This window comes from Copadichromis virginalis, linkage group LG6 (assembly GCF_057382275.1).
Source record: "Copadichromis virginalis isolate Kocher_CV1m ecotype Utaka linkage group LG6, C_Virginalis_male_GT1.1, whole genome shotgun sequence".
Taxonomy (NCBI): Eukaryota; Metazoa; Chordata; class Actinopteri; order Cichliformes; family Cichlidae; genus Copadichromis; species Copadichromis virginalis.
Genome location: NC_140623.1, coordinates 40,313,205 through 40,340,691, shown reverse-complemented (window position 1 = coordinate 40,340,691; position 27,487 = coordinate 40,313,205). Strand labels below are relative to the sequence as shown.

The 27,487-nt window shown below is 41.8% G+C and overlaps 2 protein-coding genes and 1 pseudogene across 3 annotated transcripts; 1 reads left to right on the top strand and 2 right to left on the bottom strand.

Moving 5' to 3' along the window:
• The first annotated feature begins 1,003 nt into the window (after positions 1-1,003).
• LOC146708493 (excitatory amino acid transporter 3-like) lies at positions 1,004-18,664 on the top strand (annotated as a pseudogene). The gene is made up of 8 exons (XR_014920962.1): positions 1,004-1,385; positions 2,396-2,512; positions 2,855-3,045; positions 3,132-3,266; positions 3,804-3,911; positions 17,882-18,034; positions 18,447-18,499; positions 18,600-18,664. The product of XR_014920962.1 is annotated as an excitatory amino acid transporter 3-like (transcript).
• On the bottom strand, positions 6,297-7,725 carry ppp1r27b (protein phosphatase 1, regulatory subunit 27b). The gene is made up of 3 exons (XM_085460420.1): positions 7,383-7,725; positions 7,130-7,280; positions 6,297-6,914 (listed from the first exon to the last, which is right to left on the bottom strand). Exons 1-3 carry the CDS (start codon positions 7,606-7,608, stop codon positions 6,791-6,793), a joined length of 501 nt encoding a protein of 166 aa, XP_085316546.1. The 5' UTR covers positions 7,609-7,725; the 3' UTR covers positions 6,297-6,790.
• On the bottom strand, positions 10,230-26,299 carry p4hb (prolyl 4-hydroxylase, beta polypeptide). Its single transcript, XM_085460419.1, has 11 exons — positions 25,967-26,299; positions 23,300-23,506; positions 19,541-19,674; positions 19,228-19,365; positions 16,690-16,794; positions 16,461-16,586; positions 15,644-15,844; positions 15,254-15,374; positions 13,948-14,129; positions 12,696-12,809; positions 10,230-11,764 (listed from the first exon to the last, which is right to left on the bottom strand). The coding sequence occupies exons 1-11, from the start codon at positions 26,103-26,105 to the stop codon at positions 11,693-11,695; spliced, it is 1,539 nt and encodes a 512-aa protein (XP_085316545.1). The 5' UTR covers positions 26,106-26,299; the 3' UTR covers positions 10,230-11,692.
• Between the last annotated feature and the right edge of the window lie 1,188 nt (positions 26,300-27,487).

Below are 27,487 nucleotides of genomic sequence, written 5' to 3'. Positions count from 1 at the left end.
ACAAATGAAAAGAACACAAAACTAAAACAAAAGCAACACAGTAAACCACATGAGAAAAATTCAATTACAACAGTTCTGTGCTGGAAATGTTAAGTAGAAATGAAAAAAATGACACCTGTAATTTGTATATTTTTAAGAAACAGTCCCCAAATAAAAGGAAAGTAAGTATACATTCAACTTTGTGAACCTGAACCTTGTGTTGCACTTTTTTGCAAAAAAAAGTTAAAATTTTCTGCAAGTTGACTAATCAGGGAATTATGTCATTGATTGCACTGTTTTAAGTTTTACAGGTCATCACAAAAACTACCTCAGTATGAACCTCTCTAAAACCCTAGATACAAACTAAAGTCGCCTCTATTTGTTAAGGAAACTAAGATCTCCTGGCATCTGCAGTAAATTGCTGGAGATGTTCTGTCAGTCTGTAACTGCAAGTGTGATTTTCTATGCTGCGGCCTGCTGGGAAGACAGCATCAGAAACATGGATGCAAGGAGGCTGGGCAAAGCAGTGAAGAAAGCTGGCAGATTGGACACACTGCGGGTGGTACAGGAACAGAAAAACATCAGTACTGGATGATCATTCGCACCCACAGCCATCAGGCTTTTAAATTCTCATACAAATAGGACATGAGTTATGTCAGACACTCAAGTTTCCCTTTGGGACCAAGAAAGTTATTCTCATTCTTATCAATGCAAATGTTCTGGCAGGAAACCCAATGTTCACCAGCTGAACAATGAAATGAAACTTGACTTTTAAACAGTCCAAGAATGAGCAAATCAGAAAGCCAGCGAGCCTTCATCTCCTCTTTTGAATTCAGTTTGTAATAACTTCTGTGCCCTCGTCCTTTCTTTTCATAAGTACATTTTTATTTGTATTTTTTCCCATTCCTCACACTGACCAAATTTTCTCACAGAATAAATAAATAAATAGACAAACTTCTCCAAAGATAAAAACAAACAAATAAATAAAAACGATCACAAATAAACAAAAACAAACAATCAAAAGTTGGAATCAGCGCGCCAAGGAGTTTCGCCTGGTGGTCACGTGACTTCCATCCTAGAATACCTGTGAAAAGTCGGTAAAAGTCAGATTTCTGAGGCTTGCGATCATTTTATGTTCATTATATTCATTATTTATTTATCGAAATGGTTTCTTAACTTTGTTCATAAATATCTAATTATAAATTATTTTATAAATGCCTGATTAGTAGCCAGCGAATGTGGCTAAATTTTTAGCTAACTGTGCAGCAGAAAAATGGCGACTAACGGTCGTGAGGAGGAAAACACTGCTGCCGATGCTGCGATCTGGAGGCAAAGGCTGCTCAAATGCTGGAACTTTGTCCTGGTCAACAAGTTTTTGTTCCTAAGTGTGTTGGGGGTTGCTGGTGGTAAGTGATGACTGGTTAACCCACCAATTACTTTGTTCTGAGCGGTATGGTTTTGTGCTGCTGTTAAATGTATTTTAATTTCACTTTATTGTGATTATTCCAGGTTATTGTTTAGCTGCACAGCGCTCTGTGACTAAATGTCTGTGGAAGTGTTTTATAAATAAACTTACAGGGTTAATTTACTTCTGATGCAAGTCAAACAGTATGAGGCAAGTCAACAGGCTTAATCACTGAATTTTAATCAGGGTAAATGTGAATTAAAATAATGTCAATATTAATTGCGCATGCGCCAGTGGTTTCTTTATTTCCTTCTTTTTCTTTTATGTTGATAGCAGCTGTTATTAAAATGTTTAGCTGGTCACAGATGATCAGAACTCGCTCTTTTTGGCATATTTGTTGCAGGTGAAAATCCCACCAGGTTAAACAGCTACATCTAGTGGGCTAATGGAGCCATCGCAGGTGTTTCCACCGTTTCCACTGTTGACAGTTGAAAGCTGCTGTTGAAATAATTCAAATAAAGTTTACATGGGAACATTAGAAAAGGTTGCTCCTGCAATTTATTTACTAAAATTAAATATTACAATAAAACAGAAAGAATAAAAAAGAAATACAAAATAAAAACCAAATGTGCTAGTTTATACCAAAACAGCACTATTTCTTTTTTAAATTGCAAGTGTAAATAAAAATACTCATTGTTCGTTTAAAAAATCTAACAGACAGGGTTTACACTGATGATTCATTCAGAGTAACTTTCATTTTTATCCAAATCTTTTACAAAGTTGTGGGATGGAAAAATTAGCACGATGAAGGCTAAAAAACAAAAATGAAGGGTTTCTGTCAGAAGTGACTAACTACCAGATAGGTCTGTTATCTAAAAAAAAAAAGTCGTCTTTGGGGGGATTTGGAACAATGGAGATATATAAATCCTTCAGTTGAGTCTCATTGTTTTAGGCAGTGAGAAACTGTATTTGGTATAATCACAGTTGGCTGTGTATATACTGTTTTCTCAGGCTTCTGATCCATGGCCTGGTGATTCTGCCAATGATCTTTTTCTTGTTTGTGAGGCGTAACCCCCTCCCTGTCATGAGAGCGGTCACTTTAGTCACTGCAATGCTGATCTCATCCAGGTAAGACACACACTGAGGGCGGTGTTCTGTTGTAATCAGAGGGTAAGTTCAGATGTAATCCTGGATTTACAGGCTTATGAAGGTGGTTCACTTTTTCCTTCCTGGCTTCTGTTAGGCTTTATTTATGACACATTTTTCCATTTTCTCAATACTGCTACTCGTGTTGCAGCCAGTTTCTATTATTAATTTCTGACATAGTCTGACCTTCTTTGTAAAATATGTTGGTTTAAGTGAAGCCAGATAAAGAAAAGGTTTTAGCAAAGGCCTCACAGCTGACCCAGTAAATGTTTTATAATTCCATAGCTGTTCAAGCACTAACAAATGATGTGCTGCCTCTCATAGCTCTGCTGCATTGCCCCTCATGTTTTTGAAATTGAGAAACTGAGGATCAAAAGAAGAGTCCCTCGCTTCATGCTGCCCATCTGCACCAGCACCAACATGAACGGAAGCGTCCTTTACGAAGTGGTCGCAGTCGTTTTCATCGCCCAGCTCAACCGCATCAATCTGAACTTGAGCCAGTTATTTACCATTGCGTACCTCAGTATTTCTGTTGTTTCAGGCCTTTAAAAATGCATCATGCAGACTCTGAAGAGTCTGTATGCTTTGCTTTGGTGTGCAGTGTGACGGCAGCAGCCACCAGCATCGGCGCAGGAGGGATCCCAGCTACAGGAGCAGTGACCACTCTGTTTGTTCTGACAGCGGTCGGCTTACCTGCTCAGGATGCCTCTATTCTGGTGGCTGTAGAATGGCTCCTGTAAGTTTCGCTTTCTGTTCATTTTAATGTCTGACACATTACTACTGCTGCCTTTTCACATCTTAAAAACTGTTTGCTGTGTTTGTGTAAAGTTCCAAAGATCTCAGCAAATTCCTGAAGTCCTGCAGTAACTCGAAGTAACTGTTTTGTGGGGCTTTATCATCTTGCATGTCACTGTGGAGGAATTTCAGCCCACTCTTTTCAACAATGCTGCTTCAGTTCATTCAGGTTTTCAGGCATTCATTTATGCACAGCTCTTTTTCAGCCCAGTTCTAGCTGTCGGCAGATGGCCTCACATTTGACTCTAGAATAGTTTGATATACAGAAGAGTTCATGGTCGGCTCAATGACTGAAAGCTGCTGAAGGCCTGGGGCTGCAAAACAAACCCACATCATCACCACTATGATGACTGTTCATATTTGTATTGATGTGCTATGTTTAGCTGTTCATGTGTTTGAGGGTTGAAACTCATTATCAGAGTTCAGAAAGAACAATTTGCTGACTGGCTGCGTTCTGTGGTCATTCTTTGCCTTTCAGAGATCGATGCAACACCATCGTCAACGTCTCTTCAGACTGCATTGGTGTGTCGATCATCTATGAAGTGTCCAAAAAAGAACTGGAGGAGCATAGACAGGAAATGATACAGTAACTATGATGACTTCTTTTCTTTTTAACCATAAGATTTTCTCAGAGGTGCTTAAGGCCCATTTAGGATTTGTTGTTGTTACGATATGATAATTTAGCCTTTTCTTTTTTTGTGTCCCGTTTGGATCTTTAGCCACCAGAATTGTTGTCTTAAGGCCAAGAAAGATGCCAAGTGGATTTATTTTACCAAGTGGATCATCATGGCCTTGCCATATTGGTCCATTTGATTGACCTTTATTATAATTATGAATTTATTTTATTTTCGGTTGCTACAAACGGGACAGAAATGACTGGGGGATAGGACAGGGAGAAAGAATGAAAGAAAGAGAGGGAGAGAAAGAAAACCAGAGGGGAGAAGAGACGGTGAGAAGGGGGGGAAGAAAGAAAAAAAAAAGAAAAGAAAAACAAACAAAACACCTGGATCACCTGTATGGAGAAAAAAAACAGAAGAGAAAGCAAACAGCAAAGAGCAACATAATAAAAAAAAAACAGCACCATCACAATAAAGCTAGCAGTAGATAACAGTAGATACTAAATAATAAACTATATTGTGCAGCACGCAAGATAGACAGCACACAATGTGCTTTGAGGCAGCAGCCAAGAAAGGTGTAGTCCGCGTCTGTGAATACCCGTGTGTACACCTGTGTGCATACCTGTGTGGATCAAAATGCTTGTATTCCAAAGGATTCTCCATGTAACGATCTGCTAGGGAGTGTGGGGAGCCATAGCCCCGTCCACCAGGGTATGAAGCAGGTATGGAGGAGATCCAGGCCCCAGATATCCAGAGGCCCCAGAGTACAAGGACCCGAGGAGGACCACCAAAGGGGGGGGAACCTTGCCTCCTGCTGGGGAGCTCCATATTCATATTGTCCAGTATGCTCCATCTGTCTTTACCCCTCACAGTCCCCGCTCGCTATTCTCACCTCCACACTCTCCCTCTTCTTCCTTTGTCTTCGGTCAATAGTGCCAAAGTTTACAAATTTACACCAGCACCTTAAATGTGTCATGCATGTGCACATCTGCAAAACTTACAGCTGCCTGGGATTTGTGGCATTGTTGCTCTGATTATGTCATAGCCATTGGCACAGCACCAAAATTACAGAATCTGGTCCTCAGAGGACTGCCTGTTCTGAGATCAGTTTCACCCACCATATTTTGAAATATTTAGCAGTTTAGTGACTCATATTAATATATCCCTTAATCTTTTCATATTTATTTTGGCCATAGTTGGAGTGAATATCTGACTTTATGGATGATAACCTGTTTGTTTATGTGTCTGCATGTTTCCACACACATCTCTGTATTCGGCTTTTATTCTAACTATGAAGCACTTGGGTTTTGAAAAGTGCTTTACAAATAAAGTTATTATTATGTCAAAGCAGCTACAGTTCTAACATTATGCCTTACCACAAACCAAAAAAGGTGAAAAAACAAAAACTAGTTGAAGTATTAGTGGTGTCCCTCAACTCACCTGTGCTCAATAAACGGAATGAGAAAAAAAGAAAAGTCAAAAGTGGCCAGAAAAGAATGGCCAGAGAATGGCCAAAAATTTGACCAAGTTAAAAAAAATCTTAATCTTCAGGCTGCAGAGACACAAAGATTTCAACAGAACAATTACCGGTTCCCTCAACAAGGGGAAAGCTATAAGCACATGCATTATTTCTCTATCCTCTCAGGGCATCTCACAGGAAGTGCAAAGTCAGGGTAGAGTAGCCACAAGAGACTGAAACCCAAAACAAAACGGACACTAAAATAGAGCAGATACACTGAAGACACTGCGCTGTCACTGAGGAAACACAATATTTTCAGGTCAGTGCCAGTCACTTGGGTCAAATTTAGGACCAACATACTGACTGTAAGAAATAGATCTACAGTAAGTCCTCATTAAAACCACAGTAAGTGGCAGTGTTGAGGGAATACGTCCAGAATACCTTTTTCATTTTGTCCCACCAACCAATTAGCTGACCTGAGGCTGCTGTGGCTGAAACGCTCCCAGGATGTGCTTCCATAGTTGGCCATAAGTTTCCTATGCAAATGATCCTTCACCTCTGACCTCTGTAAACAGTGCTGAGATAAGTTTTGTGGGCTCAGTCATTCATTTTGATTTATTATGAATTAACCTTATATGTTTAATATTCATACCAACATGGGGAAGCAAAATGCTCATCTCGACGCTTTAAAATGGGATCAACTGGAGCCAGCCTCAAGTGGTCACTGGAGGTACTGCAGTTTTTGGCACAAGAGGCTATGATGGCTTTTTGCGGTTTTCCTCTGTGATCGATTAGTTTGATGTCATTTTAAAGATGCAAATGCAGCATTGACATATGTTCATGTGAAACATGAGACAGAGGTTTTTTCACGTTAAGCAGGGAAATGACGGCAAAGTCAGACAAACTGATAAACTTTATTTAAAAAATAAGTATAAAAAGTCATACAAAAGACTATAAAGAGAACATTTAACTCACAATAATCAAAAGGCACAAGTAACCAACTTGATAAGCCGCACACTGCACACACTGCAGCCTGTTTGGTTTTGTTAGTTCAAAGCTTTCAACAGGCAAAAGTCGTAAAGTTTCTACCAAACAAAATCCAAAGATTCATTTCGTTCACAGCATTTAAAAAAAAGATCTGAAGCCCTGACAGGAAACAACAAATCTGTGCTGCTGGAGTTTTAGGTGGAGTCCTCCTTCCAGCGAACATCGACTCCACTCAGAGGGCATCCAGACCAGCTCTGTCAGCCCTCCTTCCACCAGACCTCCGCAGTCCTGGATCAAAGTTGAGGCACCTCACAGAGTCAGGATCCTGGACCGACGTGGCTTTGCCTAACCATTCCTGCAGAGCAGACGATTTTCAGGGTTTAAAGGCTGCTTCAGGGAGTCTCAGTCGTTGGCAGCTAGCCCGAAAAGCTCCAGCAGCTCCTTGTTGTCCTCATCGATGAGATCAGCCGGCTTCTCCCCGCAGTCGTTCTCCAGCTCGGGGTCGGCACCCAGGGAGAGAAGAAAGCTGAAAGAAAGATAAACCGTCGTCAGTGAAAAAGATCACCATGCTTCAGTGTCAGGGAGCGTGACCTTCTACATCTGTGGAGCCACTGTAAACATGATGTCAGCCTCCTCCAGCTGGCTCACTGCGATTCGTGTGGCTTCCTTGGATTTGCATTGCACACAATCTTCCCTTAAGCTAAACTTTTTAACTATAAAGGAGAAAGTCTCGAGGCTCACCGTGCGATGTCTGGGAAGCCATCACTGCAGGCCATGTGCAGAGGGGTCCATCCCTCCTCGTCTCTCTGGTGGATATCTGCTCCATACTGGACCAGGAGCTTCACACACTCCAGGTTCCCAGACAGGACGGCCTCGTGGATTGCAGCCATGCCTGCTCAGAGAGGAAAGCAGGACACAGTTAGCGCACTGAATAAAGTCTGAGAAGAAACATTTCTACTAGTGTAACTGAGCCTTTCATTTGCGTGGCTCTCACCGGAGTGGTAAATGGTGTCGAGCGTCACTCTCTGGGCTCGGATGAAGCGTCCAATCCTTTCTAGCTCGCCCTGTCGCACATAGTCCTGGAAAAGGATGTCATTGGGGAAGTGGACACTTCGGATTGGCTTCAGAGAAGCAGCGCCTCTGCAGGTGATTGGGATGTCCTGGCTGCAAGGTTTGATTCCCAAGGTCTGGGATGCAGGGCAGTGATAGTATTTCATCATGGTCTCTGCAGAAGTTTTCAAATGCAGCAACTAGAAAAAGATCAGTCGGTCTGTTCTCAGTGTGGCTCTCTTGCTTTCTAGTGAAGAGTTCCTCTGAAGGCCCGGCCTCCCCGTGGGTCTTTTTATACTCTGTCGGGCTATTTTAGGATGCAACACCTCACAGATCCAGTGGCGAGATTTGGAAGATGAGTAGTCCCTCTGGCAGGCCGTCCCACTGGCCTGTCACAAGCTTCACGTCTCCAGACATTACAGCCAGTAACCCTTACCGCTGCTGTCACCCCCACATGCCCAGATGCTGTTCACTTAAAGATAGCGGTGACATCTTGCCAGCTGGGAGGGGGTGGGAGAAGATGGAGGCTTCTAGTAAACACCAGGCGGTGTTGGTGGGGGGGTCACAGAGGGGTAAGGTTGCTGGCATGTGGAGGCTGTTGACCAGTAACTGCCTGACACAAACAGTCAAGAAAGGACGACTGTCATCATGGTCATCATTATGTGTAACACAGGATGGGTAACTTCCAGATTACTGGGGTTTGCATCATCCTCTTTATCAGTAAGGCAGCACAGTCTTCCTCAGACTCCTTAAATGTGAAGATTTGCTTCATTTCACTTTAAGCTGTTTTTGTCTTTCGAGCTGTGCGATGCTAAAATACAGATGGATGAATTGCCTTGAAGTTTTGTTCAATGATAATCTCCAGATGAAAAATGTAAACACATTTGTGAAGTCCTCTGACTCCGCCTCTTTTAAATTTGTTTTAAAAAAAAAATTTCTCATCAAGTTTGGTATTGAGCCTGTGGTGGCTCCTGGTATCATGTAGAGTGACAGGGAAACACTCGGTGCATTATGGGAAAGCCCCAGCAACCTTTACCTATTGTAGAACAACTAAGGGATGGTCACCTGATACAGCCTTAACTACAAGCTTGGTGAAAAAGGAAAGTTTTAAGCCAAATCTTAAAAGTACAGCCTGAAAACTGAAGGTGATACACTGATTATTTAAGACCTTGCATGCGAAGAGAAAGATTTTAAGTTCTGGTTTTAACAAGAAGCCAATGAAGAGAAGCTAATATGGGCAAAGTAAGTAATAATAAATAAGATGAAGTAAGCATCTCTGCTTAGACAGCCTCCCCTGTGACTTGAATAAATGATGGCGTGGATGAAAAGTGAATGCATGGAGAAATAAAGCAGAATTAAAAAAAAGGCTTTCTGCAATAAAGAAAAGTCTGATGTGAGCCTTTTTTCCCGTCTGGCCCTCGCTCACTGACTGACTCATGGGCGTGTTACAGGATTCAGTGATTCATCATCAGATGGTGAGAATGAGACAGTGACTGCGTGCCTGATCATTTTTAACCACAAAAATTCATCCTGGGGACTTTACATCAGCTAAACATGCACCGTCCTGTGTCCACAGCATAGTTTAATCAGTCATTTAAAAAGTTTAGAAACTGAACATCGACGAACAGGTCTGCGGCTCTCACCGAGGAGGGACAATCACACACTGGTTTTTTTTTATTGACTAGTTATTTGTTTAACCACTTAGTATGGAGCTTTGAGACCTTCACGGTGGAATAAGACAAACCAGGAGACAACCCAGCCTCTGGAGAATAATTAACCGAGCCACATTTTAGGACTGAGAAACTCCTCGCTCCAGTTTCGCAGGCCTCAGTTTGCTGACTGAAAGGCTGCACTGGGAGGGGCAGAGGGCTTGGACTGTTGACCCCACTGCTGACCTCCAGTATGCTGGCTACGTGCCGGAAAGCGGCACAAACACCAGTCAACGGGCACATTAGCAGCCCTGTGAGGCTGTACTGCATGTTCAGCTGATCTGTGAACACAAACAGCTGAAGACGTGCACACACGATGCATTTCGACTTTGCTGGGATTTAATTTTAACTTTAAATACCATAAACAATATGTAGGGTAGTTTTGATTTATTACAGCATTTCAATGAACTACACGTCTGTCTGTGCTATTGATGCGATTCCAGCATCCCAGTTTGGTCCAAAGTTACTTCAGTAATACCTGAAAATAAAAAAAATAAAAAATAAAATAAAATGCTGTTCACTGAAACCAAATCTATATTTTAGAAAAATAGAAACTGAAAAAATATTGTACTAAGAGGTTGAAAAAGTGTTATAGTTTTAGTCTCTGAGGACACTGACATTTTTGAGTGTTGGCTTTGAGACTGTGGCTTTATCAGGACTCTGCCTCCTTTAATAATTCATGTTTTAAACCTGTGACATAAAAGACTGAAAACACAAATCTGTAAAAGCTAAATCTACAGTTGTAACCTATAGATTCAACAAAAAGGAATTTTTGGTCATTTTCTGCACTTAATATAACTACATTTATTATAGATCCTTCTGTCTTCCAGGTCTTTATTTTTGCTTCATTTCATTTTTAATAAATCCCATTTTGATTTTGAATACTCCATATGGGCTTAAATTTATAATCATTTACTTTTGACTACTTTTTTCCAGATTGAACATTATCTACCGTATACAGTTGGGGGAGTAGCTCTCATTTAGATCATGTTTGAAATAAATCGGTAGTGTGTAGTTTCAGTAACAAATAAAATACAAAAAAAAAAAAAAAAAAAAGGAAAAAAACAAACAAACATGAGGCATTTCATTTTTACATTTTTTTTAAATTTATTTATTGGCCACCATTTCACGTTTTCCACATTAATTTGGATATGATGGAATGCTTCGTTAGGATTCCCCCTCCCACACCACCATCGCTGTTCAGCTGACATCACCTCGCTCTACTCAAGCTTCCCCTCCCTGCCCCACACTCACTCACTCGCGCGCGCGCACACACACACACACACACACACACACACACACGCAGGCAAAGTAAGGGTGCTGCGTAGAGCCAAAAGGGATGCAGGAGGTACAGTATGGGTGAGGGGTGGGGCTGTTCCAATTGTTCCCTCCCCGCTTCAGATATCAGACACGTCTCTCAGACCGACCCGACCAGTAAACTTAACCAATCTCTGTTTGCTGTAGTAAACACATGAATCTCTGATTAGGCATGAATGCAGTGCAACCCATCAGAATCCCCCATACTCCCACCCACCAGGTCTGAGAGCGTCCACACAGGCCAACTCTGCCCCAACCGGCAACAGTTGGGCACAATGATACATTATTTAAAAAAAGAAAAAGATGACAAGTCCTAAATAATAATAAAAAAAAAAAAAAAAAAAAAAAACTCAAAGTGAAAGCAATTAAATAAAATACGATTTCCCCAAAAAGTTAACTTTGTTCCTTTCAGAATAGTTAGTAGCCGCGCTGAAACGAGGAGACAGAACCGAAAGATTTGGGAATGAAGAAATGACAGACCCCCCCCCCCCCCCCGAAAGAAAGAAAATAAATTGGTCTCGGCTACAGATGGGGGGCTCTTTGTGCTACACCATGGGGGTTATTTTAGTGAAAACATCTACAGGATGGCCCCTTTTCCCCTGAGAGATCAGTCCTTACAAAACCGTCACACAAACCTGTGGTCCTATCAGAGGGAGAAGAACACTGGCAGCAGCCTGCCCCCCCCTTACATACAAACATAGGTTACAACGCTCGATTTGCCGATACCCACACTGAACAAATGAACAGCAACGACTCTTTAAAAGGAGGGGGGCGTGTGGAAAAACAAACATTTTGAAAACTTGGATCTCAATGCCATTTTTTTTTTCTTTCTTACATTTGGTTCAAAATATACAAGGCAGACAGCTGATGTGGAGCTTTGCAGACAAGGCATTGAGGTCTCCCACAGGAAATGGTGCACTGTTCCACAGGGTCCCGCCAGGTGGGACAAGACCAGTCTGAGCCAGAGGTTTGGAGGTTGCAGATGTGACGAGCCGGGGAGGGGGTTAAAAAAAAAAGAAAGAAAAAAAAAACCCCTGCCATGCCAATGATGGACTGACTAGCTGGCGGGGTGTTATCAGGCCAGCTTACTGACTGACTGAGAGGCAGTTAAAGGGGAATAATGAATGTTCACAGGACAGGGAAGGTCCACAAAGAAGTGAAGGTGGTGATGGTGACTGTTTGGGAGGGTTAGGGCGGGACTCTCCTCTCCCTCCGTTTCTGCCGACGTTTACAACTCATCGTGTCCGTCGTCGTCAGTGCCGTCCTCACTATCGGAGTCGTCCTCCACGTCTTCCAAGTCCTGCAGAGCAGAGAACAAGGGTTAGAGATTCAACAAAGTCCAATTTACTCTGTACCACAGATGGTTTATAGCTTAAATATAAACTGTCAACATAAACCACTCAACGACATTAAAGGAACACTTTAATTGAAAAATGCTGATATCTACTGATACAGTCAGAGTTAAAGTAAGACTTTGCTTATTGAGACAACTCAACAAATCCTGCTGCTGCGGCAAACTACCGAAAATAACCCCCGATGTCACCCTGAATCCCTTCATCACTAAACAAGACCTTGAGTCAACACCATCAGACACACAGCTCGCCATTTTGATGACATCTCTGCTTTACAGGGCATTTCTTCTGTCTAGTCTGAGGACAGGTGTGGTGAGGAGAGGTGTGGGATATGTGAAGATGCTAATGGTGACTGCTACGCTGCACGTGCTGCTTTTTTCCTGGAGGCTCAGCTCTCCAGGCGAAGCCCAGTGAACAGCAACAACAGCTGCAGGAGGCATTAAAGGACTGGGCTGCAATTAGACTTGTGTGAAGGGGGGGGCGTGGTGGCAACGGCGGAGTGGGAAGGTGTCAGGAGAAAGTCTCCCATGCTAACGTGCACGCCAGAGTGACACAGGGAAGTACGGTAGAGTATCTCTGCATACATCGAGTTTCAGAAACTTCACCAAAGTCTTTATTTTCTTCAAGTATTTGAATCCATAGATGTCGTAATTCTGGCTTTTATCCAGAAAATTTAAACATACATTTTGATCAGCTGCTTACATCTGGGCAAGAAAACAGCTTTGCCTCAAACCTGCACCCAGACATCAGATTATTTGGACATCTACATCCGTGAAAGCTCAAATGCGATACCGGTGAGCATCTAATCAATGAGGTTCAACGGTGACCGCAAGAGTGCCGTCTGTGCACTTCAGAGCACCTCTGTTCAGAGGATCTCACCTCAGGTTCCAGGTCATCGTCATCATCTCCTGCGGGGGCACCGCCTTCTTTGCCGCCACTCTCCAGGAACTTGGTGAAGCCCTCAAGTGTTCTCTCCCCGTTGTAGTCGATCACCTGCAGATGAGACGTCATTTCAGAAAGAAAACCAAGAAAGGAAGAGTCTCCTCTGACTGATGTGCATACTAATCCTCATCCAAAAGACTTATTTCCTTTTGGAAAACACTACAAATAAAATTGGAAATAAAATCTTGTGCACTGAAAACATAAATTTGATATAAATTTGTTCAAAGTTAAAAACTTTTCCATATTTGTTTCTGAGAAATGCACACAAAGCATTTAATTGCAAACACTGAGTAGATTTGCTTATTTTTTAATGTCCAAAGCTGCTCTATATGCAGGACAAAAGTAAAGACAGACGGTCAACTTTTGGAAAACCAGCAAATTTAATTTTAGCATTTTAAATCAGACATAATCATGTCTGTCATTGCAGCCACCTCCAGACTCCTCTGCATGCTTCCACTAATCAGTGTCACAGGCTAATCTGCAGACTTATTATGGGGTGACCCTGGTATATAGCACTCGTTTAAGATTCCTGAGAGAAAGTGGCACGAGCATGCCTGGCCAATAAAGCGCAAGGCATGTGCAGGCCATCTTAAAGTGAGTGAAGCCATCGAGCAGGAATGCTCCAGAACCGCACACCAACAAAATGCTGCAGAAACTTTCAGGAGTGGGCTCATGTTTCTGCACAAGGTTAACGCTGCTAAATCAGGAGGCAGTAATAGCACTGAGGTGACCCCAATAGCAATGATTTCAGATTCCAAGAACTCAGCAAAGACATAAATAAGATTAGTGTGAGGGTGGAAATGGCTTCTCTCCGGCTCAGTGATCAGACAAGGGAGTTTCAGTCGTAACATGCCAACCGTTATTAAAACTGGTGTGGCGTTCGGGCCAGTGGGAATCATTTTCTAATGTTTATTAAAAAGTATCAGTATTAGTAGTCATTTGTTTTTAACTTGGATTCATCAGCTTTTTTTTTTTTTTTTTAACCCAAATGTGAACAAATCCAAATTCAACATTGTTCTGTACTCTGAAACTAATGACCGACAAATAGTCCAGTAGCTGTCCTGACCACAGTTTTACTGAGGTCACAGATCAAGGAAGGCCAGGTTTCATTTCCTTCTCTAAACTCAGAACGTCCACGTCAGCCATCTCCATCTTTTACATACAGTCTGTTAAAGCAGTCAGCACTCACCTTGCGCTCTTCTCCTGCAGGGAAGAACTTCAAAGTGGGGAAACTGTGGACTTTGACAGCCTCAATCTCATTGGCTGTGGAGTCCATTTTGGCTACAATAGTGTCGGCGCTGTCCTTGTACTTCTCTCCCAGCTTCTCCCAGATTGGAGCCAGCTGTTTGCAGTGTCCACACCATGGTGCATCTAAATCACCACAAAGATTATTCAAAGAAAACCAGAATTTTAATGGTGAATATTTTTTGATAAAAACAGCAACAACCATCAGCTCAGGGAAAACAATGTAACTTTTACAAAACTGGTTAAAAATGACACCCCAGGATGGAGTAAACAGCATCAGCACACTGATGCTTACCAGCTACGGTGGATATAAAGTAGCAGCTGACAAAATCCTTTCTGAAGCCACTGCAGGTTGTGTTTGAGTTGGGTTTGCATGTCTGCAGCTATGTGCTGGAAGCCCGTCAATAGTGGATTCAATATCTAAGCTAACTTTAGCTAGTGTTGTTCACTGGGAGCAGAAAAGGCCCCGAGGTTACCTCTACCAGCCTGTGGACTGATTTTAAGGCCTTTCATCAAAGAGAGTCAAAGGAGGTTTAATTTTGTTAAAAGGTGTAAACTGCTCAGACACTAGCAGACATGTTTGCACTTATTTGTTTAGCATTTATTTGAAACCTCAAAATGTAATTCTATACTGCAGAAAGAAACTCTTTACTCAATATGCATGGAATGTTTTTCTTTTTATCTCAGTGAGTAAAATTCAGTTTGAAACGCTTTACAGTATAAAGCTAGAAACAAGTAACCACAGAGTGTGCATGCCATGTGCAGCCTCAGCTTCCTGACCTGGCTCTATCCTTTGGCTGGCTAGAAAACGCATCACCTGTCGGGGAATATGGGGCCTTTCCTGATGTTCATACCTCAACATAAACCAGATATGGAAAAAATGCTCCAAAAATAGTGCAAATCTGGACAAGGATAACTAACAAACAATCCTACAGCTAAATTTAACCAGAGCTTTTCAGCATCAAGTGTCTGGTAGCAAATTAATTTGCAGAGAGCGTGCATGAGTGAGCCTCGAGAATGAGCAGGTATCTGGCTTAGCTTGGGCAAAGCAAGACGATTTGAGTTTCAGACAAGGGGCTTTGCCAAAGCTCGCACCCAAGAGAGTGACTGCAAAAATACGCCATCGCCCCAACAGGTGAACACCCCCCCCGACCTGCTTGCCCCACTTCTCATTTAAGGATATGGGAGATAAACACGCTGCACCATAAAATAAAAAAGGTTGAAATGCAGAAAGAAAGGAAAGCTCTTACAGAATTCCACAAAGACGTTCGTCGAGGGATTGAAGGCGACCTCCTCAAAGTTTTTGCCGACCAAAACCTTGACAGGGTTTTTGTCCCAGTCTTTAGGGATGTCCTGGCTCATGAGGTGGGGCTGTGAGAAACAGACAATCACTTCTTTAAAAAGCGAACTGTGGTTTGGAGAGAGTATTTAAAGCACATTCCTACAGGCAAGGATCACACAGATACTTTATGGCATTAAGCAGATTAAGGCTGTAATTGCTTGTAAGATTCCAAAAAGATGTTTGCACTCTGGATGTGGTCATGCAATCGCCTTCACTATGTGATTTATGGAGACTATTAAGTCCAAAATTAACATTTCTTGTGGCCAGAATAAAGTCTATGTATAGCGGTGTCCCTCACCTTGAGTTTGCCCTCAGTGAACAGTTTGCAGAACTGAGTGATGCTTTCTGCAGTGATGGCGTCGCTCTCTGGCTTGTACTTGGTCATCTCGTCCTCCAGAGTGATGAGGCGGATGGCAGGGCACTCCTCTTTCTTCAGGCCGAAGAACTCCAAGATTCGCTGGTTGTCGTCAATGTCACTGTCGATGAAGATGAACAGGATCTGGACAGAAGAGAGGGCGGAGTCAGTGAATGATTTTACTCAAAATAGCCCTCCTGATGCGTGCGTCAGGGTGTATACAGGTACAAAGAGCCAAGTTTAAGAAGTGTGATTAAATGTTTGCCAACTTTGGATGTTTACTGGAGAAAAAACAAAAAACACCTTCAAAAAGAAACGTTTTTCACCATCTTTACCAACAACACATGTGTCTGCTTGGCTGAAAATACATTTTCAATAATGCGTTTTCCTTGAGGTCTCCATATAAAAAACACCCAAATAACACGTTCCTTCATTGCAGGTCACTGATGGCTGGCTCCCTTCTGCTGGACACTGAGTGCTGCACCTTATTTTCTAGCATGATGGAGAATACCCACTCTTCCGATTGAGTGATGTGTACCAACTCTCAAAATTGCTTGTCCACGTGATTAGAGATAACCTCTAACAGTTAGGTTGGCTAATATAGCCAGCCACCTATTGACATTTGTAAACACCTATAATGTCCTTTATGGGCAATAACTGCAGACTTTCTGGAAAACCCCGCATCTCAATCCCAAAAGAAAAACCACACTGCTCTCTTGATGGTACAATTTTGCACTTTACAGTGACAGCTTTGCCGTACCTGACCCTTGAATCCCTCTGCGGCCTTCTTAAACTGGTCCATTTTGTCCTGGAAGTCTGAGGCAGCTTTGGGCAGGAACATGAGGATGTGGGACTTGATTTCTCCGCCGAAGATTTTAGGGGCAGTCTGGAGAAAACAGTTTGACATGTGAGGAAAACATCTGGAGTGCGGACAGCATTATGGTGTGAGAAAAAGGGATCTAAATGCTGTGAGCAGCCCCATCGATTACCTGCTCGGTGAACTCAATGACCAGGGGCAGCTGGTTGGCCTTGACAAAGGACTGAAGCGCTTCTTTGGTCAGCTCACCATCGAAGGTATTGCGTCCCTCATCAAACTGCAAAGGAAACATAGAAACATTATAGTTGCAAATATTACCCACCTGGTGTCACATCTAGTCTGCCTGTGAACACCGGACATAGATTTCCCAGACAGAGCACTTTAAAGTCGCCCGGTAACCCCCAGCAGACCGAAGAGACTTTTATCGGTTGTTAAGAATAGCAGTGGTGCAGCTGTGCCAGGCAGCTCTTACTGGCACAATAGCAGAGAGGAAATTTGGCCTGTGGCGTACTGCCAGCCTGAATGGCACTGAAACTTAAGCTCCAAATTAACCGATTAACCGGTGTGATTAAGCTGCCTGCTCGACCTCAACTCGATTATTCTGTCATCAAACCGGATCTCTGCACCTTGTTTGTGTTAACATTGTTTGCTGTGCTGCAGCAGTTTAAGTTTATGCTTTACTTCTTCTCTGTTACATTTGGCACTTGTTAGCATGCATCTGTGCACGTGTGTTGTACCATCACAATTTACAGATGCAGCTATCTAACAGAGCTTCCTAGTGTCAGCTGTTTGTCATTTCAGCCGCCTTTGGCTCCAAAAAACGAACATGGCAGCAACCACTGCACCAAGGGTTAGTCCAGAAACCAACGCAAGGCATCACAGCAGCTTTTAAATTTGAGTCGAGCTTCCAGGATTTGCTCATAGTTCAGATTTTGCTGTGTGAAAATGTTTCGGTTTCTTGAGTTTCACTGTTGATCATTGCTCAGGGGAAAAACTCATGTAGACACCAAAACATCTGAATAAACACGTTCAACAAAGTGACCAAGCAGGAGGTGCTGGCACATTTTACCAAACTGACAACCACTAAAACGATATGAACTACAGTATTTTAGCTTTAGGTACACATTACTGTTTCAGTTTTTTCTAAACTCTAGTTTGTTTTTATTTTAGTGAAAATGTTTTCAAACCCATTTTTTTAAATCAAGTAATCTGCCATTGTTTTTACATGTTCTTTAAATTTGAGCTCTTTTGAATTTATGTAACTGACATGATTTTGAGGTTAACATTGACATCATGTGAACACGCTTGGCCAATAAAACATCCACAGACTTTTCGTAACTGATTGACCTGCACTCAATCTACAGCAGGCGGTGCTGGACCAAGGCCAGGAAGATCGTGAAGGACCTCAGCCATCCCAACAACAGACTGTTCTCTCTGTTGAGGTCAGGAAAGCGATTCCGCTCCCTGAAGACCAACACAGAGAGACTGAGGAGGAGCTTCTTCCCGCAGGCGATACGGTCTCTCAATCACACCACCACACAGTACTGACCCACACATATGGTTCTTACACACACACTGGACTTTGTTTTTGCACAACACTGGTCACTATATTCTTCATTTCCGGTTAATACTTGTACAGCTGCTGTTATTGTGTATATATTTATTTATATTTAGATTTCTTCATACATTCTTATATAGTTCTATATTGTGTATTTTGTTGTACAGTTATTTTATTTTCAACTTTAATTTATATATTTTATCTTATTCTTCCCAGTTAAATTTACCCTTCATTCTAATTTGTGTTGTACAGTTATTTCATTTTTAACCTTAATTTATATTTTATTCCTTCCTAGTTAAATTTACACTTTTTAATTTTTCATATTTATTTCCTATCTTATTCATAGCCTTTTCCTTTTTTGTTTTCTTTAGGTCACGAGCAGTTGTCCAAGCATTTCACTACATATCGTACTGTGTATGACTGTGTACGTGACAAATAAAATTTGAATTTGAATTTTTGAATTTGAATTTGATATTTGCATTGTAATTGATATTGTAAATTTTCAGCGGTTTTCATTTCCGTAGGTTCCTCGTGTTACATGGTTGCCAACGCACCACTTCTGAAAGATCCTCTGGACTTTGACTCAATCTGATGAATCAACAGGCTGACTGTACTGCAGATAACAAACTGATCTCTGACCAACTGCACATGAGATGGCTGTAGTTAATGACCTCTTGTGTAAATTATAGTGAGTTTTATTACCTATACAGGCTTATAGGAAGGCATTCAAATTACATGCATTCATCCTCTGCCTTTAGCCAACGGGAGCTGCTTGGAGGACAGACAGTAACCTAACAACATGCACGGCAGTGAGGGCGAGCAAAGTGCATGTCTTAAACGTTCAAGTAGCTCAAACGAGCCAAGTTTAGCACCGGAGAGCGGATACTGTGGGTTCAACAGCATCAAATTACAGAGGTGTGGATCAGAGACACAGCTGTGGCGTCTTCTGCAGCTCCACTGTAAATACTCACACATGGAAGTGCGTTTCACAGGCACAAACAACATATTTACAATGTATTCCGATTACACCTCAGACTGAGTAACAGCTTTAGATGAAATCAGTAAGAGAACTATGTCTTCCTGATGTCCTGTGAACACAGTTTGTCCACATGTTTGTGTACAAACAGACGCAAGAGAATATTTGAGAGTCACCTTCTTGAAGAGGACAACGCTGTCCTTGGACACTTCAAACTTGGAGTAAATGGCATCGCTGGAGGTCTTGGCGAAGGGAATGTCATCTATGGCCTGAGCTGCTTTTTCATAGGCCTGGGCACCAGCAGACTCTGCATCCTAAAAGACAAACAGCAATCCTCTGATTGAAACTTGCAGTAGCTTCAACCTCTGCTTTGATTGCAACACGACAATATATGTATATTTTTAAAGGAAAGGCAGGAATTAGGACTAATCTTCTGCTTTTAGAGATGATACCGTAAACACATTTCAGTTATAGAGATCCAAATCGCACCTTGAAGAATCCGATGACTGCCACCTCATTATCAGCGATCAGAGACTCTGCGTCGGTGACCTCATTCAGGGTGGCGACGGCGGGCCCTGTGCGCTTCTTCAGCCAGTTGACGATGTCATCCGCCTGCCTGCCAGCTGAAACAAAACAGTAATTCAGGCTTTTTAGTTTGGATTTCAATAGAAATAGCTGATCTTGAGTGGGGGGAAAAATGGGTACATGAATATTAATTTGAAAAACATCTATGTGCCTGCCTCTTCTTTGCCCACCTAGTTGAACCCGAGCTACGAGTCAGAGCAGTGCTAAATTTCATTACATTTAGATGAGCTGTTAGAATATTGTTGAAAGCAGTTTTGTAAGAGCCAAACCGTTACCCAAACACAGTCTAACTTTAACCAGCAACAGTCTTAAACAAAATGAAGCCAACACCAGTGCTAAATACCATCAGTTCCTCGACTGGCCATTAAAGGCTCCATTAATTCCCATAAACGTCCAACTTCACAATACACAAAAAAGGCCCGTCAGTAAAGTTTCAGAAATTTACATTTTCATAAATCTTACATGACACAAATTACCTGGGATCTGTGTCTGTGCAGCGCACCTGTACGTTTTTATGAAGGCAGCTTGTCAACAATGAACACTAGCATCAGCTGATTACGTGGCACTCTACCATCTCAACCAAGCATGATTATAAATAAAAATAATATACCAGCAAACAAAATACCAACTTTACATTGCATGCATGTTTTTGTATTGGGGACATAACCTACAGTCTGTGTATAAAAACACGTGCATATTTTATTTAATTTGTCCTTTTTGGCCTGAATTTGTTTTCGTTACAGCAAACCACTCACGTCATCAAGAGTTTTAAGAAAGGTGCAATTGCATGCTGAACAGGGACAATCACATTTTTAAAGAGTTTATTCTCACAATCACCTCTGTATCCCCAAAAACATTAGTAACACTATGCCTAAAAATTCAGTGCACCAATTAGTTTTAAGTACAAAACTATTTAAAAAGCACCAATGGATCAGGCAGACCTTGAAATTTTTGGGGGGCGTGAGATTGAAGTGAATTTGCACAGCACTTCCTGTGGTCACACGTAACACACGGAGGCAACCGACTCACTTTATGGGTGTGAACATTTAAGCGCCTTTGCCAGTTAAAATTTTTGCACTTCTGCAATTTCTGAAACCTAACTGCTCTTTACAACTTCAACTCAGGCTCAGTCGTTTCCCCTTTCATATTCAAGTACCTCAGCAGTTTAATCACCACACAATGATTGAAAAATATAAAACTGTACGCCACATTTGTGAGGCCGTTAAAACATGTTTACTTTCTGTGGGTTTTACTTAAACTGGACTTAAAAGAGGCTGGACCTGTGATGCAACAGCAGTTTCACTATGAAAACGATGAGGCGATTCAGCACATAGTCTTTATGCAGCACTTTGAGGTTTCAGGCAGTGCGTGGGAGGCGGCTTTTTTTTTTTTTAAAGTCAGAGTAGTCGTTTCCACAAAAGCACTTCCCAACCTGCTCTCTTCTCCTCCAGCTGAAAACTGAGTCAGGCCAGCAGAGGAGACGTGAAGAAATGCACATACCTCGACCACGTCCCAGAGGCAGCGTGAGGGGAACGTGCGGAGCAAGGCCCGCCCACTGCCCGTCTAATGCAGCCGATTGGCTGGCTCATGTTTAGGCTGCTGTGCAGATCATATTACTTAGGAGTCACTCGGGCCCGGCTTCAGCAATTTAATCTAAACCCCTAACCCTGTAATAACATCATTTTTATGACATAATAGTCAGTCACTATGCTCAGACAGAACTTAAGATTGCATCATTTCAGAGGCAAGACCAATTCATCAAAGAGCATTGAAGGAGAAAAGTCACAAAGCAGCAATGCACCATCAGCTCAGTATTTTAGCACCAGCTGAGAAACATGATGAATGATGCTAAAATAAATACTATAAAAGTAGATGTGTAGATGTGATTCTTGCTAAAGCTAAAAAATAAATAAATAAAGTGAAAGTCAACAGTTTCTAAAACTACTACAAGCTACTTTCAGGTGCTCCCTTATTCACAGGAGATCGTCACAGCGGGTAACTCTGCACGTTTGACAGATTTTTACACCGGTGCCCTTCCTGAAGCAACCCCCAGGGGATTGGTGTCTCCTCCCAATACTACAAAGACAAGTATTGTAGATGTGTAACAAAGGATAAACTTCAGATTTCTCATCAGTTATTCCCAAAGTGTGTAGTTCATATAAATTTCATCATGAGGCAGAAATTAAACTAAAGGATGAACGTTTAGGATATCAGTTTGTGTTGTGCTGTTTCTATTATACTGCATGTAAAACAGGTCGGTGGAATGAACCAAATATTCATACCAATTTATCTTCTTCACATTTAATTAAAGTGTTCAATTATATATTTATGTTTTTTCTGGTTGTTGACACTTCAGAAAAACTAAAAACAATTGAAATAATAAATCTCTCCACATGAAACTATGATACGACCATCTGGTTTAACCACAGGATGATTAAAATTTACTTTAAGAGTCCTGCAGCTTGCCATCCTTTATGAGTCAGCTACTGTTAATTAAAGCTGATGTTTCTGCTTAAATATGAAAAATGATCATGTGATGGATGAATCAGGAAGGACATTGTGTAACTGATAAGACTCGATCAGGAAGCTGACGTGGAAGTTTGTCATCTTTCCATAAGTCCATCCTTCCCCGAGCTGACGGGGACCTATGCAAGTAGTTGACTAGATGACTAAACGTTACTGCACTCACTACACTTAAATTATTCTTGTTTTATAAACAGCATGGATGTAGACTTCTTTCTACGAGGGCTCTGGTGATCCTACTCCAGAAATGTTTTAATCCACCGTTCTGTTTTATATTAGGCCGTTTGCGTATTTTGATTTGGCAGGAATCCTGCTCGTGTGTGTATACGACACCTGTTCACAGCAATGAAACTTCCTAATTATTTAACAAATTTTGGCTTTTATTAGCTTGTTTATGCAACATTTCTACTCCTGTACAAAAGATCTGAGCCTTCCTTGTGTCTGTGTTTTGGTTTGACTTTTAGAAATAATGTTCTTCTGATGTTATCAAGTCTGAAAACAAGGATAGGCTACATTTAGCATGGGGGCCACAAACAAGAATACCTGTAAACCCCCAGAAACAGTCACTTATAACTTAATTGGCTTTGACCTCTGAAAAAGTCCCAGTGCTGGAGCTTCTGTTCCTTTATGTTTGTCATCCTGCTAGAACAGAGGCAGTACAGACACTGATAACCAAAGCAGATTCATGACGGTCATCGAGTACAGACTCACTGCTGAAGGAAACGAGATGCTTTCTCGTTTTAATAATCATTTATGCTCGCTGTTATAGTGCGAGTAGCCGCTGCAGTATGCTCCTTAATGACACGTGTCACCCCCAAGGTAATATGTCCCTTGGTATAGTCTGAATCTCTGAACTTTAGTACAGATATAATTTAGAAATGGACACAATCACCTCTGTCTTTAATCCAGCTGCAGTGGCACAAAATGCCAAGTTACAAAGGTCGAGAGGGCCACGACCAGCTGAAACGGCAGCTTGACAGCGTGTGTATGTGAATAACTCAGTGTTAACCGTTTAAATGCTTCCACCCCCTCCCCTCACTCCTATTTTAATTACTTGGAAATCAGCAGCCAGAAACAACTATGGTCCACCCCAATTTTTAAACTAAAACTTATGAATGAAACGCATCCATCCCCACTCACCTGAGTACTCTTTGGGAGATTCCTTGTCTCCACCCTTGAAGAACTTTATGGTGGGGTATCCCCGGACGCCGTACTCTTGGGCGAGTTCTGTTTCCTCTGTGGCGTCCACTTTAGCCAGGCGGATGTCTGAACTCTCTGCCTTCAGCATGCCAGCAGCCTTGGCATACTCTGGAGCCAGGGCCTTGCAGTGACCGCACCATGGGGCATCTGAGGAAACCACACAGAGAAAGGTTTGTATTGCTACCGAGAATGATATCAGATCATAATGGTGGAAAACAAAAATGTGACAAAGAACAAAAGACCACATGAGAATTTGTATTAATCAGCAAATTAAAAAGCTACATTCATCCAAACTATCCATCGGCCATTTCCGCATCACCTTCTGTCCTTGGGGATGATTGATAAGATTTAATTTGTAGTCAGTTCTGATTATAGGTTCAGTTCTTTAGAGAATATTTTACTGACACCTCAGTGCTTCTGTGATGAAAACTATGTAGAGACTGTAGAAAGTCTATTGAAATAGGACTTGGATGTTCAAAAGCTCAACTGCAATGAGCCTAATGTCTTTTTGCAAAATTGTTGCTGTCAGAAAACGACAGCAGCACTGATGAAAGTGCTCGAGTGCCTGGAGGCATTCGATCCTGATTGATAGGACACTCCAAAGTGGTTCTGAATTTCCATCCCCATTTCATCTCTTGGATCCAGCTTCACAAATTTGTACAATTTGATTTTTGCTCAAGGATGGTGTGTGAGTGGGATTAAAGTATTTGAGTCTCCCTTTGCTTGGCACAATGGGATAATAAAGAGGTTTTCCTAAACAATCAATTCTGTTTATCATCATTTAAACAAAAAAACAAACATGGCCAATATAGTGTCCTGTTATTCTATAGTGAAAATATCTGAATGTTTTAGAGCAACTTAAAGTGAAATTAGCAGCTTTCTTAAAGGATGCTTGTACTTTTGATGATTCCCTTAAGGATCCATAATATATCTGTATGTGGATAAGGAGGGTAGGTTGGTGGTTCAATCCCTGACTCCTTCAGTCTGTATATTAAACATCCTTAGACAAGATACAGAAATCAGAGTTAAGACGGTGTGAGAGTGCCTGACTTAGTGTGGCTCATAGTAAAAAATACTTTGAATGCCCAATTAGAAGGCACCATTGAAATATCACTAATTTACCAAAATAAAAAAAATAATGAAACTGGGAGGTGTGTGTGTGTGTGTGTGTGTGTGTGTGTGTGTGTGTGTGTGTGTGGGGGGGGGGGGGGGTTATTGCAAGAGAAAAACCTTTTCCAATATTAAAGTTGCACATTTAAATGTTTCCAGGATTAAAATAATAATAATAACAACAACTTGAAGACTAAGATCAGATAATCTTAGATTATAAAGACAATTTTGCTGAAGAACAAAACCTTGTGTGTGCCTCTCTCCTCTTGTTTCACGTTCAGTCGCGAAGTGTACTTATACACTTGGAACCGATAAACCTGCTTATCAGAAAGGCCACGTCAACTAATGACCTCATTTTTTAAAACGTATTGACAAAGAACTAAACTTCCTTGTACCACTCGGGTCATTACAAACACACACAGTTGAACTTTTGTGAAGTACACGTCAACCTAGCTCCATGCACGCAGAGATCCCGCCCAGCTGAGGAGGACGTGGGCAAACAAAGCCCTTCATCCCTCCCATCCCGAGAGCCGACTAGTCCAATCAGCTGTCACACACTTTGTGAAAGAGGTCAACAATCAGACAAAAGTGAAGCGGGACGGGCCTGCAAAGCCCAAACTAACCAGTTTAATAAGCCAATTCAATCGGGAAATGAATTATCAGGAGGTGCAAGAAAAGCGAAAGCTACCGCATGAAACCGCAACAGCCGATCGAAACCTATCTTGACCCATTTATCTGCTCTCCACCATCCCAGCTTTCCTGCATTTTACAATTTGGCGACTCAAATTAGGGGGAAATTTTGTATTAATAAAAAAACCCACCTTATTAAAAAAAACTCGCTATATTTCCCCGATTATAAGATACGCTAAATGCTCAGAACTAACACAGACTTCTCTAACTTCAGAGAAGACTCACTGCCTTTTGCTATGTGCACAGCAACTTCCTCAGACACCCCCAAAGGCCCAATTTGAGGCGTGCAAAAAACCCCTTTGTGGCCTTAATAATGCTCTTAAAGCAACAGATGTATCTTAAGTACGGCACTGCACAATTTCTATACAATTCACCAGAGATAAAGCTAATTTAAGGAAATACTATATTCGCACAGATGTTACAAACTGGTTGAGGTTTGCAGAAAATAAATCTGAGGGTCACAGCCAAGTTTTGCCTCCGCGGCAGAGTCCCGTTACACTTCGGTGTTAGCTTGACTACTTTTACCATCACAGCGAGAAAACAGCCCGATGATCAAGGCTCTCTGTTTCATTAAAGGAATAACTACAGCAGCTCTGTAGCTCGGTGAATTACAGTCACGCATGAACGAAAAACCAAACCCAACGTCGGTGAGTTAGCTAACCAGCAGCAACTTATCTCAAGTGTCAAAGTTTAATGCTAACATTATGTCAGGCTTAACTCGGCTAGCTTAGCTCTGCACGAGCTGAGACCGCAGCGGGAGGCTTAGCTTGAGCTGGAGACCTTTTAAAAGCAGTCAGAATCACTTACAGAACTCAACCAGGATGTTGGGGTGAGCCTGGAGAGCCTCGTCGAAGTTACTCTTCTTCAGCACCAGGACATCTTCTTCCTCGGCTATCTCAGCGTTGATGGCCACAGCCAGTGTGCAGAAAATCAGAAACTTCAACATCGTCGCCGTCGAGTTTTCTTCCCTAAAATAGACGAAAGGTTCAGACGAGCTCGGCTACGGCTGTGGTGGAGGAACGGGTGTTAGTTTCAGGTCCGTTTCCCCTCGTTTAAGGTTGGGAGAGTAGCTGGTATTTTGTGTCTACCGCTACTAACGTGGCAGTGCACGCAGAAACCGGAGGGTCAGGCGTAGTGCGCATGCGCCTTTATGAGGCAGAAAGCAGTTCGTGTTGAATTGTGACTGGATCGCAGCGGGCTGCACCTGGAAGTGAAAGAGAGGCGCTCCCTGCACACATCAGTCCGCCGAGAGCAGGAAAACTGGATGGGAAGCTTTTAACTGCCCACACTTTTTAAACAGGGAAACAAACTCAACTATGTAATCATATTTTATAGATTTACTTTATTAGAGCACATTACAGCGCACGAACCACGAGTGCAATATGTGAAATACAGTATAGTGAAACATCGGAATTCACTGAATGCCTTTTCTTTTTTTCGGCTCTTGGCTGTGGGGTGAATATGAGTGTAAACTGATGCAACCAGCTGGGGGTTGGAAACTGGGTATTTGCAAAGAGGACAGAGCAAAGTCTGAATGACTAACGCTTATCTGCCACACTGATTTTTACATTAACACCTCCATTGCAGCCTGGTTTGACAACAGAACTGAACAAATAAACGGAACTTTCTGTACTCACTCTGGATAATCCCCAGAACGCTGTGTCAATAGTTGGTGAAAGGGAAATCTGGTGGGATGGTGCTACAGAAATCTTTGCAATACACATATTTTAAACCAAATAAAACCAAAACTGCTGCGATGGTGAGATACAGGCATACATGAGAACATTACTTGTGAAAATCAGTCATTTGAGAAAATTTTAGTGTATGTTTTACAACCTTCTTTACTAAGAAGTCAGGACACACTGTAAAATGTCAAGAAAAGTGCAATGTGATTATCTGTAAATTATCAAAAGCCCTTTAGTTGATTCAAACCAGATGAAAGACAATGTTTAAAGTGAGAAGTGTTCTTTTTTTCAAAAATCATGCTATTAAAAAAAAAAATCCAACAAAACATTTTAAATATGTTATGAGGCATGTTTACCACTGTGTTGCATCACTGCGTTCAGGAACGGATGGACATCAGTTCCTGGAGATTCGAAGCCAAATGTTTTCACATTTTTCAGGGCATCTTAATTCATATTTATTGCTCTATAGTTGCAAGCATGCAGTTTAAAACCCAGACACTCTCTTTTATTGAATATGTGCAGAATGAAGTTTTGCATTGTCTTCCTGAAAAGGTGTCATCTAGATGAATGCCATTATATGTGGTTGCAAAACCTGTATGTATTGTTCAGCAGATTTAGTGCCACGTGTACTAATGCATCCGCA